This window comes from Pichia membranifaciens, assembly GCF_001661235.1.
Source record: "Pichia membranifaciens NRRL Y-2026 unplaced genomic scaffold PICMEscaffold_7, whole genome shotgun sequence".
NCBI lineage: Eukaryota > Fungi > Ascomycota > Pichiomycetes > Pichiales > Pichiaceae > Pichia > Pichia membranifaciens.
The window spans coordinates 298,776-319,661 of NW_017566988.1; the positions used below are offsets into that span (position 1 = coordinate 298,776).

A 20,886-nucleotide genomic window follows, 5' to 3' on the forward strand; every position below is an offset into this window, starting at 1 on the left:
GTCTACATGAAGTCGTCATCACTGATGTCTCCGTCGCCGCCCATGAAGTCGTCGAGGTTGTCCTTCTTGAAACTGGCCGGTCCGCTGTTGACGACGGCGGTCTTGACCTTCTTCTTCCCGGCACCACCGAGAGAGGTGCCGCCGGTCTTGGAGAGTCTGCTCTGTCTCTCGTCCTTGATCTTGCGGGTGACGGTGGCGTTCAAGGTGGAGATGACCTTGCGGATTTGCTCGACGGTGAGCGGCTCACAGATGTCTCTGGCCAAGTCGATGGCGAGCGCGTTGGCGTAGAACAAGGTCGAGCTGGCGCTCAACTCCTTCATCGTCGTGCCGAGGCTCTTTCTCAACTTCTCGTAGTCCTGCTTAGTTGTCGGGTGGAACAGCGGGTGCGCCGTCAACGGGGTGTCCTCCGTCAGCGTGAGGCTCTTCTGCTCACCGGCCCCGGCGGCAGCCCGGGCACGCGGGTGGTCGGCGACACCCAAGCCCGCAAACAAGTCTGCGGCGTTGTTCAAGTCCGCATTGAGCTCTGCCTCCTTGAGCATCTCCCGCCGGGTCTTTTCATCCACAAGGTCGATCTCAAGCAGTGTCTTCTCCTTCTTGCCGGCCTTCTTGGCTGCAAGCTTTGCCTTCTGCTCCGCTTTCCGGGCAGCCAGCTCGTCCGCCTGCTTCTTCTTCTTCTCTCTCTCCTCGTCGCTGTCCACGTCCCACGACTCAAGCACCGGCTCGTCGTCCTCGGCCTCGTCTTCCCATGACACCGGGGCGGTGGCGGCGGGTTTCACCTGCACATCAAAATCTTCGTCGTCTGACACACGGTGGAAAAAATTCATCGAAAAACGTCATCCGGCTGCTGTTAGTACACTGGTCCGCCGGAAAGAGGGGGGCGCACCCCCCACGCGCCGTACACATACCCCAAGACATGTCTGTAAGCTGCTGTGTGTTCTGATCTGTCTGCTGTCGCCGCAGAACACTCTTCTGGCGCCCCGTCCGGCCTCTCTGTGTCTCCTCTGCACTCTTTGCCGTCTCTTTTTTCTCTCCCCGTCAACTTTCCATCCCGGCCAGCGCGCATCCGTGCACCGTGAGCCCCCTCGCCTGCCCTGCTCAGCTCTCTGTCCGTCTCGCTCTGTCGTCTCCCTGCGTTTGCCCTCCGTTGCATTTCTTACTACAGGCTCATCCTTCTGCTTGTCCGAGACACGGAAGAAGAGACGCCCAGGGTACCACACAGATCCACACACACACACACACCCACACAACCAATGCCGCTGTCACTAATCCCGGAGAGCTCCCAGCCCTCGCACGTCCGCAACACGCAGTTCGCCCCGGCCGCCCCGTCCGCCCCGGGCTCCATCGACACCCTGCGTGCGCAGGGCCCCGTGTCCATCGCGTCGCAGATCAACAACCGCCACCCGATCGAGTCCCGCATCCTCAACTGGGACGCCACCACCACGAGGCTCCAGATGGAGATCCGGCGCCGGCTGCTGGGCATGGCCGACCCGATCAAGCGGGAGATGGAGCTCGAGCTCGTGCAGCAGTCCGAGTTCCGCCCGCAGGTTCTCGGCGGCTCGGCCCGTGTGCACTCCGACATCCTCCGCAACAAGGACTGGTCCGTCGACTGGGAGGACGTCTACCCGGCCTCGTCTGACCTGCTGCTCCACAACACCGTCTCCTCCGCCCTGCACACCGAGCTCGAGACGGCCTTCCGTGTATAGATAGATAATATAACAGACATGCACACCGACTACCACGACCCGGCATCACGTAAGCAGGCGAGAAACCCTTTGCCCGCCACACGCGCCCGGCGTCGCAGGCCGGGGCCGGGGGCAGACGCAGGAGGTGAAAAGTTTTCCAAGGGAAGGCGGCTGGCCCGGCTGGCTGGGCGGCACGCATCGCAGGAAGCCCAGCACCGCACAGCACCGCACAGGGCCCCACACAGGACGGACACGGCCACGGACACGACCACAGACTCGCAGTACGAGCAGGAAGACCAGCACCAAGCACGGGCGAAAAAAGGAGAGAAGGAAACGAGAAGGAGAGCGTTCAGCGAGACCGGATCCCACCCTCTAGACACAATCGACAGGCCTCCACACCCTAGAACAAGAACACACCCCGCAATGTCCAACACCCCCGTTACAAACCCCGTCAATTGGCTCGACAGCCTGCTAGGAAACTCGTCGCCGGCCGTGCAGTCTCCGACCCAGAGTGGCTTCGAGGCGGCTGCACCGGAAGGCTACACCACGCAGCAGGTGCTCGACGTGTACAACAGGATGACGCAGACCGGGCGATTGCAGATCGACCCGAACGCAGCAGCCGCCAACTCGGCCAGAGCGTCGTCGCTGCACACCCCGTTGTCCGTGGAGCTGCTCAACGGCTCCTCTGCCAAGGCGGCGGCGGCGCCAGGACCAGCAGCACCGTCTGCTGCGGCGTCTGCTGCAGCCTTGCACCTCCACCACCACCAACCGCACCAGCTTGACTCGCCCCAGTCCACGTCGGCAACCTTGGGGAACCCATCGTCTGCCCTGAACTCCTCGCAGGCCACCCCGAAACAGTCTTTCGTCAGCACAAACCCTTTACTAAGCAACATGGCCGCCGGAATCAACAGACTCGGCTCCTCAACTCCGGAGATCTCCCACATCGACCATGACATGGCAAAGTTTGTCCAGCCGGCAGCCGTGCAGTGGTTCTACCAGGACCTCGCAGGCACGCAGCAGGGGCCTTTTGACTCGCTCACGATGCAGCAGTGGTATTCGACAGGCCTTTTGGTGAGCACCCTGCCCGTCAGGCGAGATGGTGAAGCAAACTGGCTCACCATTTCGGACCTCTGGAAGAAATGTAAATCGTTGCCCAACTTCGACCCAGACCTCGCTCCGTTCAACCAGCCTTTGCCCGTCTCCCTCATCCACCAGCCTTCTTTGCTCACCCCGTCGGGCCTGCATAACAACTCCATGCTACATCCAAACCCACTGACCTCTTTCAACTCCGCCTCAAGCATTTTTGGAAGCGCAAACAACTCCCAATTCTTCAATCCATTGTCCTCCCTCTCCAACAACAACTGGCCTCAGTCTCCACTCAATGAAACTTCGCCAAAGCCAATCGACCCCACCGTCAACACCAATGAAGGCAGCAAAGAACCAGCAAAGGACAATGACCATCCGGCAACCCTAGACTCTCGCTCCAATTCCAACTTCAACTCTTTTGGCGTCCCTAATATGAGCCCAATGAACATGAACCCAATGAACATGAATCAACTTGGCATGAATCTCAACTCCCTCAATCTAAATATGGGCGGTATGAGCGGCATGGGCATGGGATTGAGTCCGATGGACATAAACTCTATGAATCCCATGGGGCTCAACCCAATGGACATGAACGCAATGAATAATATGTATATCAACCCAATGAACCCTTTGAGCCAAATGAACATGAACCATATGAATTCGCTAAACCCTCTAAATCAGATGAACACTATGATGAATAACGGATTAGGCAGCAGATCCAATAGTGGCATGAACAACATCTCGATTCCGGGTTTAAACGCAAACTCTCTGAACAGCGTTAATATGGATGGCTCCATGGGCTTGAACGATCTCAGCATGACGGGAATCAACAATATCGATGTTGCCAACATGGACCCCAACAGTTTTTTCAAGATTGGCGCTGATCCACATGTATCCAAACTAGTTCCAAGTACAACAACCACTGAACACGGTGAAACATCCGTACAGAGGGAAGTTGATGAACCAAGTAAAGCAGCACCAGCTCTAGAAGCTAAGGAACAAGCCACAGAAATTTCTAAATCTCATTATCAAACAAAGAACACTTCGAATTTTGAAGATCAAGTTAAAATTGCTAAGCAGCAACATTACAATGTTGCAAGAGAGAAGGAAATTAATGATATGAAGGCAAGAGAAGAAGAAAAGAAAAAAGAAGCAGATGAGATGAGGAGAAAATTGATTGAAGAAAATGGGAAAGAAGCGCAGAGACAAATCGAATTGAAGAGAAGAGAGACAGAGGAGACTCAAAAGCGTGCTGTTCTTGAAGCAATGAAGTTGGAAGAACATATGAAATCTTTGGAACTTGAAAACAAGAAGAAGTTGAAACAGCAACAAAAGTTGAAAAATCAGGAACAACAGCAAAAACTCAAGATCGCCGATGAATCTGCTTCCACCCCAGAGAGACCAGCTGCAATGAAGAAGACAAAATCTGACATAGCACCATGGGCAACTGTATCTCAATCAATTAAACCATCCAAGACCCTTGAAGAAATCCAGCAAGAGGAAAAATCCAAGAGGGAAATTGAATTGAAGGAACGTCGCAGACTTGAAGAAAATGATCGTCTTCTGGCTTCTCGTCTTGCATTACAAGAAACTTTGCCAACCGTCAATGTCAATGGCAAGACCCTTGTCTCACTAAGTGCATTGAGCAGCAATGCTTCTGCTAAACCAAAATTGCCTTCTAACTCAACTTGGGCAATCAATGCAGTCTCACCTCAGTTACCAACAAAGTCTTTGGACGAAATTCAAGAAGAAGAGTTAGAGGCTGCTCGCAAACAGGCTGAGGCAGCTGCTGTTGCAAAAGTGCAGAAGTCAATCGCTGAGGCAATTTCAAACCAACAGAAAACTTTTGCTAACTCCATTGCAAACGAAAATTCTTCTACCGATAATGCGTGGACAATAGTTTCCAAGAAACTCAGACCAACAATTGCTACAGTTTCTTCCCCATCAAAGGAGAATGTCACAAAAGGTTCCACTCTGAACCCATCTACTCTAAGATCCATGAGCGCACCTATGCACAGTACCACCGCGGCCAAACCCATAGCAGCATCCGCTACATCATCATATATTGCACCAACCGTGCCAAGTGTTTCTATTTCCAGTTTTCCTCCGCTTGTGATGGATTTCCTTGGCTGGTCACGGACTCAATTGACAGGGCTATACTCTTCTGTTAACAAGGAAGATGTGTTACAGATTATGATGCAACTGCCTGTTGGCACGGAAACTCAAGAGATCATTGCAGATACTATTTATTCGAATTCCGGCACTATGGATGGCCGTAGGTTTGCTTCTGAATTTATGAAAAAGCGTGGAAAAATTGAAGACACAATCAAAAAGCGTGGCTGGGCCTTCGATTGGTTTGAAGCTTTGGAAGGTACCAAAGGTATGAAAGTTTCCAAGGTCACATCGATTGGCAACTCTGGCTTCGAATCGAGTGCCGACAACGACGACTGGGATGGCGCATTTACCGTTGTTTCTCGTAAGAAGGGCCGTAAGGGGAACTAGTATTTCTTCAATACCACGAAGAGTTTTTTTTCTGCTATATAAGTATAAGTAATTATAGGCATTATGATACGTAACTAATATAGAACCGTTTCATTTCAAGTTGATAACACGCTGCTGAATGTCTTTGACAACAGCTTCCACACCCTTGATTTCTATGTTTTCAGCGATCTCCTTGCGTGTGTTGATGGCGCCGACCCTGCGTCTGAGAGCCTGATTCATCATGACCTCTTGAGCGTTGGCAAATATAATCCTGCTCCACCCTTGCTTGTATCCTTCGGCCTCCTTGGCAACCTCCATCATCTCTGCGTCCTGTAATTTTGCCTGCAGCTTGAAACGCTTGAAGCTCTCATCACCGATCAATCCTCTGGTGTATAGAAGCATCACAGAAGGTTCTGTTTCCTTCAATTTGATTATTCTACGCATCGATTCGGCAGCACGTTCCACCAAAGAACACTTCAGTAGCTTGTCGTGTCCATCCAACATCTTTAAATCATTGTATAGTAAAGCAGGGGTGGAATCTGTCGTTGGTGTAGGTGCAATCAACGAGTATTCCGTTATTTGAGACTCATCCACCTCGTATGCAGGTTTGAATAGTGACGAGGAAGTTAGTTTCTGCAATGATCTGATCTTTGAACGACGATGGTAGATCGAGAAAACAACTAGTGTAACGATCAACACACCAAGATAGAGCAATGGTGTCTTCATGGATATAGAAACTGTGATAGGTGGTACAAACTCACCACCGTCTGTACCCGCCGTAGCTGTAGCGCTAGCGGTGGTGGAAGACTTGATGGTTTCCGTGATTGTTTCTACTATAGTGCTCGTGACAGACTCTTCAGACATTGTTGTGTATTGCTGCTTTATCTATCTTTGCTGATTCCCTTGCGATCGATCCGTTGATGTGCCAGAGTCCAAAACCCCTCGACAGCTTTGAAGGATGTTTTTCAGACACGTTTCGGTGATGTGGACGGGAAAAAAAAGACGTGCGCCAAATTAGCGACGTGATCGACGACACCTTTATTGGTCTATCTATATACATGAGGTTCTGGAATACTACTACATTTAACTAAACATACTTCTTCTCCATGCTTTCCCGTACAGCGTGTATGTACTCTCTCTTCTTGTGGACGTCCATATCCCTACTCAGTAGCTTCAGACGACTGTTATTGGCCAACTTAGTGCGTATGACGCTATCCGTAATCATCTCTGGCTCCATGTTTTCAGCATCTGTCTGGGCATACTTGTCCACAAGGGCAGTCATTCTCATCTTATACTTGAGGTTCATGCTGAGACTGCCAAAGTTAAGAAAGAGCCACCACCACTTGTTGGTTGGGATGACCGTTCCGGATATTCCAGCAGGCAATACCTTCATAGACAAGACTTTGAGTCCATAGCCGGATGAGATAGTCATTTTCGCCAAAGCACCGACATCAAACCCCCGTGGGAAGCTCAAAATGCCCTTGTTGTTTGTAATTGTGCCTTCTACAACCACATATAGCGTACCCTTGTTACCCACGTACTTTTTCAAGTCTGCGACACCGTCAACGTTGGAGGACGATGCATCGATGTCAGTGATGTGCACAGTTTTACTTTTGCCTTTATTAGGGACATGCAATGAGCCGCTAAAGCACCACGAAATCCAGGATGTCCAGGAGTCAAAAATGGCGACTCCTTCGCTTGCTGCAATACCAACTTTGACGTTTTTTGGGTTCTCAGAAATCATTTTCCAGACAAACCAGTCCAAAGGTCCAGTGGCGTTGACAAGAATAACATCGCCATTTCTTGGACTCTTTTCCTGCTTAGCCTTTTCATCTGATCGACGAACACCGTCAATGGCTAGTTCGGTCTCCGAGACATTGAAGAAGTAGGCCAAGATGACATCGATGATGACCTTAAAAGTGTTAGGGAACATCGTGAGAATAGGGAGCACGATCAACACGGGAAGCATTGTCAAGAGCTTGATTGGAATAATGACCATGTGGAAAATGTAGGTTGCCACCGTAGGGTGCAACGACACCGGCAAAAAGGGTGATATCCCCGTGGTTTTGTCTGAATATACCGAGAACTTCTCCATGGTGCAATAAAAGTGTCTATTTTGGGGCTGCAAAATGAGTAATAGGGAAGAAGAGCAACAAGCCAGTCTAAACAGACTTCTGTACGAGTGATATCTGTCTTCTTCGTAAGGGCATTTCTCTTTTCATGGCTTGTGCTGTTGAACGTTCCATTTTTTTCCAGATCCCTGCTTATGTAACGCGAACCATCCTACATGCTTCTGGCCTCAAGTCTGTCAGGCCACGTTGAACTGTTATTACTGAAGGTTGGGATAATAATAGTGACCGGAAAGCACCGAGTTTGGTTATAATGTGCGTTCTGTCTTTATGAAAAGAAGATCTTCAGTAGTTTATGAGGTACCGACAGTCAAGAGTTACATTTCGAGCGAAAAAGTCTCAAAGTCTCGCAGTATGTAAATGCTTTTCCATAATCAACCACATTAACTTGATCTGTTTGTGGAAGGCTTTCTATGGCCACACCAACAGTCATACTTATGTAAAACATTTGCAACCAATATTGGGCTTTTGGCAGGAAGGAGATCTCATTTTGGGATATGCGAGATGAATTTCCTGTTCTGGAATTCCTGCAGATAAGATTGTTTGATATTTACAAAGTGAGTCCTGAAAAATGTATTAATATTCGTATTCGTATAAAGAAAATTATATAAGCGGTACACATAAAATAACCCGTCTTGATTATTATGTTCGTTTGTGCATTGTCACTGGCCGCTCGAAAGAGGATTCTACCACGACCGAGTTCAGTTTTCAGGCCAGTCGAGCATGACTCTTTCTCTAATTTCAGGGTAGAATCTGGACAGCTTTTCCCAAGCTTGGAGACGTTGGATACTTGTATCGGTGGCGCCCCCTGCGTTTGTTCTGGTGAAGGCGTCGGGATCAACGGCGAGTCCAATCATGAATGTGACACAGCCGACGTCAAGAACGTTGATGGCAGAGTTGACAATGAACCAACATATGACAAGGCCACCAATACCACCGAGAACCAACATCTCTGGTCCCATGTCCATGATTCCGCCAATGTTCCATGTCGTGAAGACAACGTACAATGCGACGCCTGTAAGGAACATGGACAACAACGAGTATAAGCCGATGGCAGTGCCCACGAGGGAGTCGTTGATGAGGATGTCGATGCCCTTGTATCTCAAAATCTCAAAAGTGTCTCTCGCAGAGTCCAAGTACGACTTGCCGTACATAGCGAGATACGAGTAGGCGTATCTGTTAAACCATTTCATCCAGTATTCGAATTCGCTGGCGACCCACTCGAGGACCGAGACAAGACAGATAAGAAAACAGAAAAGAAGACCGTTTTCACCAGAGCCGCCATTGTCGTTGTCGTCGTCGTAGTTGAGGTTTCTGTTCTGCAGCTTGGCCTTGAGAACTTGCAAAGAGATGCGGATGGTCTGCACCACAGAGACAAGCAAGGATCCAAAGCAGATGCTGCCGAAACAGTATGTCAAGGCACGTTTGAGGGAGCCGAGAGCAGGGTACCGGGGCTTGGAGCTGGCCTCGTTCGCATCAAAGAAGTACCAGGAGCTGAAGATGCCCGACAAAACAACGTGGGTGACGTTTTCGAGCACCTGGAAGATGTAGCAGCCAGCGAAAACAACAAAGAGAAAGATGGCAATCGAGGTGTTGGAGAGGCAGATGTCGTTGCCGTTTGTGTGTGGACATAGCGAGTCGTCCTTGTTGATTCTGGCGTTGGCGACGACGCCGATGGCCACCATGTAGAGCACGGAGACGGCGGCGGTGATGAGCGACGAGAGCGCGGAGATGAGCAACGTCGACGGGTACTTCTTCATGGCGGACACCACGAGCTGGATCATCAACGCGGAGAAGGAGAACCGGCTGAAGTTCTGGAACATGAACGTCAACGACAAGAGCCCGAAGGCGCCGAACATGATGGCGGAGAGAACCGAGCCCGCCATGAGCGACGTCACCGCCATGGAGAACATCGAGAGCGGCACCAACAGGAACGCCGTCACCACGAAGAACGTCGGAAACAGGTACACCAGGCCGAGGAGCACCGTCGCCGACACAAGCGGCACCACCGTCGACACCGCCACCAACGTGTACAGCGCCCTCATCGGCTTCGACAGCTTCGCAGGCTCCAACACGCTCGCCGTCGGGTACTCCAGATACACGTACGACTCGTACGTCACGTACGCAAACACCACCAGCGTCGCCACAAACACGTACGTGAAGAACGTGTCGTTGTACCGCGGCTGGCGGATCGGAAAGCTCTCTTCGTACGACGGCGAAGGCACAGGCTTCTCCGGCTTCTCGAACGAGTATTTGTAGTCGTCATCGCCGCCGTCCCATTGCGACAACCGACCGTTGGCAGGCTCGCTGTATGGAGGAGGGGGTGCGTTCATTGTGTTTGTGTGATTCTAGTGATTCTAGCTACCCAAATGTTGTCTTGTTCTCTCCAGCGGACCAGAACAACATCTCAACCAACCCGAGCAGAAGAAAAGCCTTCTTCAATTGCAACTCCGTTTCCATTTTCATGTGCTGCCAAGCCCGTAGAAGCCCCCAGAAAGCACCGCCACACCACCGGAGGGCGGTCATGCCTGCACCGCCACCCAAACCGGCGCGCCGGTGCCAATTCGCGATAAATCCCCGGGACAGGATTATTCCGAGGATTTCCCGCTTTCACCGCCACACCTTTTTCGGAGTGACGAAACACGTCCTGGGATGGTCTGACGGAGGCCTGTATATATAAAGAGGGGTATTTCACACGAGAGTATTGTTTGCCACCGTGTTGCTTTTGAGTTTTAGAGGCTCTGAGGAGTGTTTTCAGGGAAAATCAAGTGAAAAAAATAGTGCTATCGCATACAGAAAACACAATGGCAGAACCAACATATATTACACTCAACAACGGCATCAAGGTGCCACAGATCGGGTTCGGGTGCTGGAAGTTGAAGAACGAGACGGCTGCGGACCAGATCTACGAGGCCATCAAGGTCGGGTACCGGCTCTTCGACGGGGCCATTGACTACGGCAACGACCAGGAAATCGGGAAGGGCATCAAGCGGGCGATCGAGGAGGGCTTGGTGAAGCGTGAAGAGCTCACGATTGTGTCGAAGCTCTGGAACAACTACCATGCGCCGGAAAATGTGGTGAAGGCCATCAACAAGGTGTTGAGCGACTTGCAGCTCGACTACGTGGACGTGTTCTACATCCACTTTCCGATTGCGCAGAAGTTTGTGCCGATCGAGGAGAAGTACCCGCCGGGGTTCTACTGCGGCAAGAACGGGTGGGAGTTCGAGGACGTGCCGCTAGCGGTGACGTGGGCGGCGATGGAGAAGCTTGTGGAGAAGGGCAAGACCAAGTCGATCGGGATCTCGAACTTCAACGGCGCGTTGATCCAGGACTTGCTCAGAGGGTGCAAGATCAAGCCACAGTTTCTCCAGATCGAGCATCACCCCTACCTAGTGCAGCCACGGTTGATCAAGTATGCGCAGGACAACGACATCACGGTGGTTGCGTACTCTTCGTTCGGGCCGCAGTCGTTCCTGGAGTTGGACGTCCCGGAGGCCAAGGGCGCGGTTTCGTTGTTCCAGCATGACCTCATCAAGACGATTGCGTCGAAGCACAAGGTGTCGGCGGGCAAGGTCTTGCTCAGATGGGCGACCCAGAGGGGGTTGGTGGTGATTCCAAAGTCCAACAAGAAGGAGCGGTTGATTGAGAACTTCCACATCAACGACTTCGACTTGTCCTCGAAGGAGGTGGAGGAGATCTCCAAGTTGGACAAGCACCTCAGATTCAACGACCCATGGACCTGGGGCGCCGAGATCCCCATCTTCATCTGATGAACTCTCGTGTTGCACAACGCGGATAAGTAAAGATATTGTTAGTTATTGTTTAATTTGCACACTGTCTATTTATCCCTACAGGGCAGACACAACGGGGTCCTTGGAGACGTCGTCGTAGATGTCGAACCGTCTCTGCACAGAAATGGGGATATTTCTCCTGGCCTCCTCAACCACGTCCCTCTGCAACTCCGCGTAGACAATGTCCTCGTCGTGACCAGCCTCGACGAGCACGTTGCCGCTTGGGTCCACCACCATGCTGTGGCCGTACGCCTGGTAGCCTCCGGCCGGGTTTCTCGCCGGCGAACACATGAGCACGTAGTTCTGGTTGTCGATGGCCCGGGCTACGGCGAACTTGGTCCAGAACTTAGGACCCGTGACCGTGTTGAACGCCCCCGGGTACGCCATCACCCCGGCGCCCCTCCGCGAGGCAATCATCGCAAGCTCAGGGAAACGGATGTCGTAGCAGATGGCCAACCCAAACACCGTCTCGAGCTCAGGCACCTCGAAAACTGTGGCTTTGTTCCCTGGTTTCAACGAGTCCGACTCCTTGAACGTGATCCCGCCAGGAATGCTGATGTCGAAAAGGTGCACCTTTCTGTGCTTCGCAACAACCTCACCGGCAGGGTTGAACACCACCGACGTGTTGTACAACCCGCCGTCAGACTCGTCAAACTCAGGGATCGACCCGCCAATGATAGCTACCCGGTTCTTCTTTGCCAATTGCGACAGCAGCTGCGTCGTTTCACCATCTGGAATCTTCTCCGCGTAGTTCTTGAACTGGTCGACCGCATATGGGGACTGGAAGCACTCGGGCAATACCAGCAGGTCCGGTTTTGGTGTGTGTGCCAAGGCCCTCGTGATGTACTCGGTCACCTTTTTCAGGTTAGCCGCCTTGTCGGCTCCTGCGTGGAACTGGAGCAACGCAACCTGCAAGGACTTTGATAGTGTGACTGCAGACATGTTTCTTATCGATGTGACTGCTAATGTAGACCACAGCCTCCAATGCAGACGACCCACAAGAAGAAGAAGGTGAAATGGATCGCATAAGTGCTTATAAAGCCGCTGAGCACAAGGCAGCCCCCCGCCCCACCACCACCCACGCTCCCGCACTTATCGTTCCCCGGAGGATTGTAGTGGAGACTCCACAGAACGGGCCCACGACGACTACGATGATCTGTTACCCTCATCAGAAGAGCCATTCTCTGTCTGTCTCCGGGCCTGACTTTAGGGTGTGTAGGGCTTAGAGTTTCCGGCTTGCCATTATCGTTTCCGTCCAGCCAGCACGCTACATATTATGGGAAACACGTACGAGCAGCAACCGCCCCCTCAGTACTACCAGCAGGCGCCGCCCGAACAGTACTACCAGCCACAACAGCACATCTATCAGCAGCAGCAACCTCCACCCAACGTGGTGTACGTGCAGCAGGACCAGCAGCGGACAGGGAACAACCAGGACTGTGCCATGGCCTGCTTGGGTTCGATGTGTGTGTGCTTGACGATGAATTTGCTTCTAAACGCTTTCATGTTCTAACGGTTTGGCTTGACTTGGTCCAGCCCAAGCCTGTCAAAGCTGTGGAGTCGCTTTTTGAATATCTTTCTGTTTCACTGCACACACCTGCTACCGCCGCTACTGCTGTTGACGCATATCACCAAGCTCCGGAGGTGTCATACTTATTCCCGGCGGCCGGCTACCTGTTAGTCGGTAATCACTGCACTTTCTGCATTCGGAAGAATTGCCGAGGCCGAGAATTCGGATTTGCTTCCTCCAGATCCATTTGACTTTAAAACAGCGGTTTCTTCTTCTTTCTTCTCGGAGTGCCACTGCTTCTTTCTCCTCAGCGATGTATAATCTGTATACGGACGTTATTTATAGACAATGTTTACCAGTGCTACGACCAGACGATACGTGTTGACGTTCTCCCGGCAGTGCCGTCGCTTCAAACATACAACCTTCACTGAAAAATGCCCTAAGCCAACCTATGACACAGGGTGCACGTTTTGCACTCCTCCGCCGGAAATACAGGCTACGCTGAAAACTCCTCCAGAATCCATTCGCCACACGATTCCGCCATTGAGCAAGGTAATCGTGTACCGTTCAAACAACAAAGACAACGAATCATGGCCGAAGAAAGTGGAGGCCTACGATATCATGAGAAACATTAGTAAAGTGGGCCGAGGTAACGGGAACATGATATGTCTCTCCTCCTTATCGCCAAAGCACCCAGAAGCTATAGAAACAGAAGCAGATTTCTTTATCTTTCCGGACGCCAAAAATATATACATCGACCTCCAGTCACAATCACAAGACACTGCCTTCGTAAAACTTTTTCAAACGCTGAATAGTGGGAAGGCTCTAGAATCCACGCCGACTCTCACTGTTACACCTGTAGAGAAAACAATAGTCTTGATATGTGGGCACGCAAAAAGGGACATCCGGTGTGGGGTGGTTGGAAAGCTGGTGCATGACGAGTTTGTCCAAGTGTTGAGCCAGGAAAAGCTCTCCGATAAAATAGAGCTCGGTTACATCAGCCATGTTGGAGGCCACGTATATGCTGGAAACGTCGTGATTTTGAAGCCCGATGGTACAGTCACTTGGTATGGCATGGTGCAGCCTCAACACGTGCAAGGAATCGTTGAGAAATCCATCAAGGACAATCAAGTTATTGAGGAACTTTCCAGAAACTGAACGCACACAAGGCATGTACATACAATAAATCAATAGAATAAATATAATTGTTATTAATTTACTAAACACTAATAGCAAACGTAAGTTATATACATTTAGTTTGCACTGGTTCTAGCACCTGCACCAGCACGGATCAGTTCCAATGATTCCTCCTTGACCTCAACGTCAGGTAACTTTGATGTAGCCGTTCCCTTTGGTTCTGGCAAAAATCCAATCTTGATCAAATAAGCAACATATGCAGCCAACACGTCTTTAGTAACCCCGCTACCAGAGGAATAGTCCTTGCTGTCAGAGTTCCAGAGCTTATCGGTCTTCAACACTTCAACGGCGTTCCTGTCGTCAAGTTCAGGGGCCTTAGTATCTTCAGGTAGGTCACCAAGAACAAAGTGCAATAGTGGAAAAAGTGCACTGTCTTTGGCGTCGTCGATAACGTATTTTTCCAAAGTTTTAGCCCATTCACGATATTCGGATTTCTTGACGCTATATCCGAAACTGTTTAATGCATCGAGCATCTTGTTGAACTGGATACGTGGGTGGCCGGTAACTTGAACGACGGAAAGCTTCTCGGTTGGAGCACGTGGTGGGTGTAGTGCAGATGCAACAACAACACGAGCAACATGGTCTACAGGAACAGTGTTGACAGTGTTGGTAATTTCTGGATAAGAACCTACTTCAACACATCCTTTTAACATACGTAAAAGGAAATCATCAGTGTTTGATGCACCAGTTTGGCTGAAACCTTGAACGTAACCTGGTCTTACTATCGCACCTCTCAAGCCAGCATCTCCAGCACGACGAATTATGTATTCAGCAGCCCACTTGGATTGGCCATATCCAGTGCCCAAGCCACTCTTGGCAGCTAATAAGTCATCTGACTCTAATACACCACCCTTGTCCTCACTTGCGGAATGCAAGCTTGCACCAAGGTGGACATAATGTGGCACATCAACAGTAGATGTAGATGAAACAAAAGTAAAGTGTTTGGCTTTATTTTCGCCACACAAATTGAGAACATTGATAGTAGAGATGACGTTAGCATCTCTTAACTTGGCATATGGATAAACCCAGTGGACAAGGGCACCGTTGTGAATAACAACATCAATTGTTTCTGTCAACTTGTTCCATTTATCATCGGCCAATCCAAATTGCGGTTTAGATAAATCACCCAAGACGACATGAATCTTTGATTTGAATGAATCATCCCAAACGCCGTAAGTCTTACCAGCTTTGATCAATCTTTCGAGACCAGCATGTTCGCTGGATGCACGTACATGAGCATGAATGTTGATATCCAATTTCTCACGTGAAAGCAGTTCCCTGATGATGAATGTACCGAGAAATCCTGTTGCTCCAGTAACGAAAACATTGATTGGTTTGGTTGGGTCAAGTTCTTCAAGTGTAGAGTAATTAGTCTTAATGTCAGATTTGGAAAGAGAGACCGCATCCTTGTAATAATCAATTTTGGAAGACTCATCATTTGGTGTTGACTCTTCAACTTCTCTACCGTCTTCCAGTTGAGATAAACGTTCAACCTCATTTGCAAATGAGGAGATCGTTGGATGCTTGAAAATTGTACCTAATGGCACATCAATTGCAAGTTTCTTTCTTAACTCGAAAATCATTCTTGTTGCAAGAATGGAGTGACCACCAAGATCAAAAAATGAATCATCAGGAGTAATAGATGATGGACGATTTGGCAAGACAGAAATCCAAAGATCTTTAACCTTAGATTCCATTTCAGTGAATTCAGTATCATCCTGCTGATTGGAAGAATATACTGCAACTTGGTTCAATTGATTCTCGGAAGGCAACTGCAACTTTGGCTTATCAACCTTACCGTTTGGATTCAAAGGTAGCTTAGACATTGGGATAATCAACGTTGGAATGGAGTAGGCCGCCAAACGCTTCTTCAAGTGGAGTTTTAGATCCTTGATTAAATTAGCAAATTGAACTAGACCTTTAACGAGAGGATCTGTGATTTTTTCAATTTCTTCAGACACAGTCTTGAAAGACTCAAGTTCAGAAACTACTTTCGGAACAAAGAAAGTCACAAGAAGTGGCTCATTATTCTTGTCCTTTCTAACCAATGTGATATTTTCTCTGATCAAAGGGTGCTGAGAGATGTGTGTGTCAATTTCACCCAATTCAATTCTGAAACCACGAATCTTAACCTGGTCGTCAGCACGACCACAACACTCACAATTACCATCAGGTAAATAACGACCCAAATCTCCTGTCCGGTAAAGTCTATCTCTTGGTCCCTTCCAGAACTCTCTCCATGGCTCATTCTTAGATACTTCTTTGTCCTTTGCAACAAAACCATCGATTGGAACGTACCAGTTGTTAACAAATTTTTGTTTGTTCAACTCATCGTTCATTCTGTAACCTTCAGCCAAACCTGCCGCTCTGACATAAATTTCACCAACTTCACCAATACCACAAGTTTGAGTGCTATCATTTCTGTTGACGACCAACAATTGGACGTTCAGCATTCCGGTACCTGCAGGCATAATGTCCTTTTGGGTCTCCAAGAAGCGTGGATTTTCTGCACGACTTGGAATTTCAAAAAATGAAACGGCTCTTTGAGTTTCGGTAGTACCGTACATATTAACGATGGAGCAATTTTCGGCCAAGGTTTGCAAACGTAAACAATCTCTTTTGGTTAAAATGTCACCAACAAAAAAGGCATGATGTAAAGACTTGAACTCTGCAGTGGCTTGAGCGCTCAGAAGTTGTCCCATGGCTGGGGTTAAATGTGTGACAGTTGCATTATGCTTACCCATCCATTCAGCAAGTTTTCCTGGAGTACCGATATCATCCTGAGTAGGAACAAGTAGGGTAGCACCCAGAAAGAGTGGGGTGAACATATCTCTTTGGATAGGGTCATGTGCGATACCTGAAAGCATCGTGAATCTGTCCTTTTCCGAAAGGTGGAAAGTTTTGGCCATCCATGGGAAGTAATATGCAAGAGAAAAGTGTCTACCTAAAACACCCTTTGGCAAGCCCTCAGATCCTGAAGTGAAAGACAAGGTCGGGTTAGAATCAGGTCCTACAACAACTCCAGTTCTTTGGGACTTAAATTGTGCGTAGTCAGCAAGGATATCCACACCCTCAACTGCCCCACCTAGTAAAGAACCATCGTCCTGAACTTCAATATTTGGAATACGCGTGATAACATTTAATTCATCTCTGATATACTCCTCAACAAGGTTGTCAATTGTACCTGCTTTTTTAATACCAATGATACCCTGAGGATTGGCAACCTTCAAGTAGACGGTTTGTCTGGTTGGAGGATAAGCTGGATCAATGACAGAGAAAGTTGCACCTGCTTTCAAAACACCCATGACAGAAATCATTAAGTCGACACCTCTGTAGGCGTAGATCATGACAATGTCACCTCTCTTGATACCCGTCTTGACAAGGAAGTTACCAACGATGTTGGAAGCTTCATCTATTTGCTTATAAGTGAAGTGTCTGTCTTTAGCGCTAGGATCAAGAAAAGATGCGGTTTCAATGACACAGGTTCTCTCTGGAAATTTGGCTGCATTATCTGAGAAAATGTCCTGAATGGCACCTCTGAAGTTCGACCAGTCAAGGTCGATAGTTGGGTCCGGCAAAATAGATTTTTGGGACTCGGTGATCAAGCTTATTTTCGAAATTACCTGAGTCTTGTCGTGATCAACGGCTTTGACAACCTGGGTGAATTGCTCAGCAAGATACTCCACCCTCGACTTCTTGTAGAGCAAACTGTTGAAATACACAGACAAAGTGCCTCTCTTGCCGAAGTAGAATGCCATATCTCTGACAGAGCCCGGGACGGTAGTCTCCAACGAGTCGGCATCCCCCGAGTACTGGAAGGACGACTTGAATAGAGCGGGAGCCTTCTCTAGAGACTTGGATGTTTTCAAAACGTCCACAATCTTTTCGATTGGTACAATTTTTGAGTAGAACTCCTCATATGTAGACTGCACTTGGTTGTACAGTTCTGCAAACGTTTTCTTCGGATCAATGGAAAGTCTCAAGACAAACTCATTTGCAGCAAACTCATCGTTCGTAGCAACCGTAATATCGTCATCACCGGTAAGTCTGTAGCTCAAGAGAGCGTATACGGTAAGTGCCGTAAAGAAGTCGGTGCCTTCTGGAAGAACAAACTCGAAAGTATCCTGAAGTATACTTCCATCAGTTGGTCTCTGAAAGTCAAATGGGATGATGTTCACAGTTGGAGAGTCTAGAGTTTTCGTCCAAAACTCAAAGTCCAACATCTTTGATTAGCGGAACTTACTAGCAGGTCTGTTTTTCACTACTGTACAGTTTTCAGCACGCCAGAAACAGAGGTTAAAGGCTCACAAAAGCGTGCTGGAAAAAGTACTATACCGTTCGATTCGACTCCATTCGGTACCCGATAATGACTCAGCGACCTCGAGGTCTTCCGAAAAACCGGTTTCTCCTTCTTTATCGCCGGAAACGGAGAGTTCACTTGGGAGCAGTATGCTTACGTCATCTGCAGTCGATCGGTCCTTGTGCTGGGTTTTGCAGTGGGAAAGTGGCGGTGCTGGAGGAACGACAGTAATGGAGGACCAAGTTACGGGGCCTTAGGAGATAGAGGAGTGTGTGCAGCAGAACAAACGGTTTCTGAGGGACATAAAAGAGGTTTGAGAAGCAAAGAGTACAGTTCTCCAAGATGTCGCAAAGGAAATTGTTACAGTAAGTATCCAGGTGGCGGATTTCGGGTAACTTTCACCCCAGGACGGTTTCCACACGGACGAAGAATACTAACAGGAACATGATGTCATGATTTATGATTGTACATTTTACAGAGAGATCGACCGTGTCTTCAAGAAAGTCAGAGAAGGACTCGAAGAGTTTGACTTCACATATGAGAAACTACAGGATTGCGACAACCAGTCGCAGAAGGAGAAGCTAGAGGCGGACTTGAAAAAGGAGATCAAGAAGCTCCAGCGTTCGAGAGAACAAATCAAAAACTGGATGAGTGGGTCAGATGTGAAGGACAAGATGCCGCTTATAGAGCATCGAAAGTTGATTGAGCACGAGATGGAACGGTTCAAAGAGGTGGAGAAGATGATGAAAACGAAAGCTTTTTCGAACGAAGCGTTGGCTTCCACTTCAGAGATAGTGGATCCACGGAAGAAGGAGAAGATGGAGACGGCTGATTTCATCCAGGGAAATATTGAAGAGCTTCAGAGGCAGATGGAGGCGATGGAGGCGGAGCTCGATCTCATAATGTCGTCGATGAAGAAGAAGAAGCCCGACATGAGCAAGCAGTCGCACATCGAAGGGCTGCAGGAGAGCTTGGGAAGACACAAGTGGCACATAAGTATGCTGGAGTCGATTCTGAGACACTTAGAGAACGATAATATTGACGTGGAGCAGATCAATGATATCAGAGAAGATATCGAGTACTACGTTGAATCGAACGAGGATCCAAACTTTGTGGAGGACGACACGTTCTACGAGTCACTCGGACTGGACGAAATGGAGGACAGCTTTGCAGTGATAGCAGGCGATGAGTCTGAGGCGCCAGACACTCCCGGAAGGGCAAACTCAGTGACGGATGAGAGGCCAGGAGATAGAGAGGTGGAGAGCACCAGAGACAAAGACAAGGAGAAAGACAAGGACAGCGAAAAGGACAAGGAAAAGGAGATGGAAAAGGAAAAAGTGAGGAAGACCAGGGAGAGGGAGGACAGCGAAAAAGACAAAGAGAAGACGGACATCCCGAAGATACCGGAGCCTCATGCGGCAACGCTTCACACGCAACCGTCACAGACCAACATTAATTCACCGGCTGCCAAAACTGCAACCTTGGCCTCGACTCTATCGGCTTCACTCAATGCGTCGAACACCACAAACAGCATCATCACTGCAGGATTGAAGCCTGCCACTCCGGTAGGAACACCCAAGTTGAAGTATGCAACAGCTGCATTATCGGGCATTAAAAAGGCACAAACGAAGCCACCGACAAACGTGTCTTACACTTCGTTGGCGTCGTCTGTCTCGAACACTAACCCCTCCATTGCGAAAGCAGCCACTGTTAGTGTTGCTGCACCGTCTCAAACGTCACAGGTGTCTTCTCCAATACCAAGCAACGACACCATCAGCTTGCCGGCTTCTGTGAAAGTCCCTACCGAAGTGCCAGTGAACTCCTTGAGCAGCATATCCAGCGATATTGAGAAGTTAGCATCGCTGAATGCATCTAGAATTCTCAACAATTACACGGCAAACAGCCCGCAGGTGAACAACATCCAGGAGTCGTTATACTTTCTCAACGCTGAAAACTACTCTAAGCTACCGCCAGGATGCGACAAATATCTACACTCCCTCGAGGCAGCCAAGAACAGGATTTTCGAGTTCAAAAAAAGGGAAGAACTCCATGTTCCATCCAAGAAATCACAGCCACCTGCCATTGTATGTGATGTCAAACTTCCGCCACTAGACGAGATATCAGCGCACTTGGAATCTTCCCTTCTCAATTGTCCAGATTCTTACGATGCAGACAAGCCACGTTCGTACATTCCAACGAACCCATACATAACACAACCTAGTTTCCCAACAGATCCATTACCAGAAATAATTGGATCCACAAAACTTCTGGAAAAGGTCGCTGACGACACACTATTTTATGGGTTCTACTACAACAACCTTCGAACGCCATCAAAGTTTACCAACTTCCACAACCTCGAGCAAATTCCAGACGACGACTACTTACAGTACATTATGTCGAAGGAACTCCACAACCGTGGATGGAACTACCAGAAACAAAATCACACCTGGTTCAAAGAAAACAGCCCTTCCAACGGGTGCAGTAGTTTTGACTTCGAGGATAAGTGGGCCGTGAAGAAAACTCTAGATTTCAAGTTTGACGTGAACGACGTGGAAACTGGTTATCTGTACTGATAGCAAGCCAGAGAAGCAAAACGCTCTCTCTCTCTCCTCTTTTGTAAATTGTATATGAATGAATGTGAAGTTAATCAATAATATAGAACAAAGCAAAGTCTTCCGACTCAAACCAACGTCCCATTTTCTCAAAAGAG

General features: G+C 49.0%; 11 protein-coding genes across 11 annotated transcripts; 5 read left to right on the plus strand and 6 right to left on the minus strand.

Annotated features, from left to right (window-relative positions):
• Window positions 1–2: 2 nt before the first annotated feature.
• On the minus strand, window positions 3–824 carry PICMEDRAFT_37086 (hypothetical protein; the record flags this gene model as incomplete). Its single annotated transcript, XM_019163057.1, has 1 exon — window positions 3–824. One exon carries the CDS (start codon window positions 822–824, stop codon window positions 3–5), a length of 822 nt encoding a protein of 273 aa, XP_019015545.1.
• A 426-nt stretch (window positions 825–1,250) lies between these two features.
• PICMEDRAFT_74671 (hypothetical protein) lies at window positions 1,251–1,703 on the plus strand (the record flags this gene model as incomplete). The annotated part of the gene is made up of 1 exon (XM_019164839.1): window positions 1,251–1,703. The coding sequence occupies one exon, from the start codon at window positions 1,251–1,253 to the stop codon at window positions 1,701–1,703; it is 453 nt and encodes a 150-aa protein (XP_019015546.1).
• Window positions 1,704–2,105: 402 nt separating this feature from the next.
• Window positions 2,106–5,270, plus strand: PICMEDRAFT_74672 (hypothetical protein; the record flags this gene model as incomplete). Its single annotated transcript, XM_019164840.1, has 1 exon — window positions 2,106–5,270. One exon carries the CDS (start codon window positions 2,106–2,108, stop codon window positions 5,268–5,270), a length of 3,165 nt encoding a protein of 1,054 aa, XP_019015547.1.
• Window positions 5,271–5,438: 168 nt separating this feature from the next.
• Window positions 5,439–5,999, minus strand: PICMEDRAFT_23183 (hypothetical protein; the record flags this gene model as incomplete). Its single annotated transcript, XM_019162300.1, has 1 exon — window positions 5,439–5,999. A coding segment is annotated over one exon (561 nt), but the record flags the coding sequence as incomplete, so codon positions are not given.
• Window positions 6,000–6,336: 337 nt separating this feature from the next.
• PICMEDRAFT_13635 (hypothetical protein) lies at window positions 6,337–7,344 on the minus strand (the record flags this gene model as incomplete). Its single annotated transcript, XM_019160089.1, has 1 exon — window positions 6,337–7,344. One exon carries the CDS (start codon window positions 7,342–7,344, stop codon window positions 6,337–6,339), a length of 1,008 nt encoding a protein of 335 aa, XP_019015549.1.
• A 735-nt stretch (window positions 7,345–8,079) lies between these two features.
• PICMEDRAFT_74675 (hypothetical protein) lies at window positions 8,080–9,711 on the minus strand (the record flags this gene model as incomplete). Its single annotated transcript, XM_019164841.1, has 1 exon — window positions 8,080–9,711. The coding sequence occupies one exon, from the start codon at window positions 9,709–9,711 to the stop codon at window positions 8,080–8,082; it is 1,632 nt and encodes a 543-aa protein (XP_019015550.1).
• Window positions 9,712–10,182: 471 nt separating this feature from the next.
• Window positions 10,183–11,148, plus strand: PICMEDRAFT_74676 (hypothetical protein; the record flags this gene model as incomplete). The annotated part of the gene is made up of 1 exon (XM_019164842.1): window positions 10,183–11,148. The coding sequence occupies one exon, from the start codon at window positions 10,183–10,185 to the stop codon at window positions 11,146–11,148; it is 966 nt and encodes a 321-aa protein (XP_019015551.1).
• A 78-nt stretch (window positions 11,149–11,226) lies between these two features.
• PICMEDRAFT_74677 (hypothetical protein) lies at window positions 11,227–12,111 on the minus strand (the record flags this gene model as incomplete). The annotated part of the gene is made up of 1 exon (XM_019164843.1): window positions 11,227–12,111. One exon carries the CDS (start codon window positions 12,109–12,111, stop codon window positions 11,227–11,229), a length of 885 nt encoding a protein of 294 aa, XP_019015552.1.
• Window positions 12,112–13,027: 916 nt separating this feature from the next.
• PICMEDRAFT_13639 (hypothetical protein) lies at window positions 13,028–13,837 on the plus strand (the record flags this gene model as incomplete). Its single annotated transcript, XM_019160090.1, has 1 exon — window positions 13,028–13,837. The coding sequence occupies one exon, from the start codon at window positions 13,028–13,030 to the stop codon at window positions 13,835–13,837; it is 810 nt and encodes a 269-aa protein (XP_019015553.1).
• Window positions 13,838–13,879: 42 nt separating this feature from the next.
• Window positions 13,880–18,182, minus strand: PICMEDRAFT_18343 (hypothetical protein). The gene has a single exon (XM_019161956.1). The coding sequence runs from the start codon at window positions 18,097–18,099 to the stop codon at window positions 13,933–13,935; it is 4,167 nt and encodes a 1,388-aa protein (XP_019015554.1). The 5' UTR covers window positions 18,100–18,182; the 3' UTR covers window positions 13,880–13,932.
• A 283-nt stretch (window positions 18,183–18,465) lies between these two features.
• Window positions 18,466–20,854, plus strand: PICMEDRAFT_18344 (hypothetical protein). The gene is made up of 2 exons (XM_019161957.1): window positions 18,466–18,541; window positions 18,655–20,854. Exons 1-2 carry the CDS (start codon window positions 18,519–18,521, stop codon window positions 20,747–20,749), a joined length of 2,118 nt encoding a protein of 705 aa, XP_019015555.1. The 5' UTR covers window positions 18,466–18,518; the 3' UTR covers window positions 20,750–20,854.
• The last annotated feature ends 32 nt before the right edge of the window (window positions 20,855–20,886 follow it).

Coding starts and splice junctions, on each gene's coding strand:
- PICMEDRAFT_18343 (XM_019161956.1), bottom strand. CDS start 18,099: ATGTTGGACTTTGAGTTTTGGACGAAAACTCTAGACTCTCCAACTGTG.
- PICMEDRAFT_18344 (XM_019161957.1), top strand. CDS start 18,519: ATGTCGCAAAGGAAATTGTTACA. Junction 18,542..18,654: donor TCGCAAAGGAAATTGTTACA/GTAAGTATCCAG, acceptor TACATTTTACAG/AGAGATCGACCGTGTCTTCA.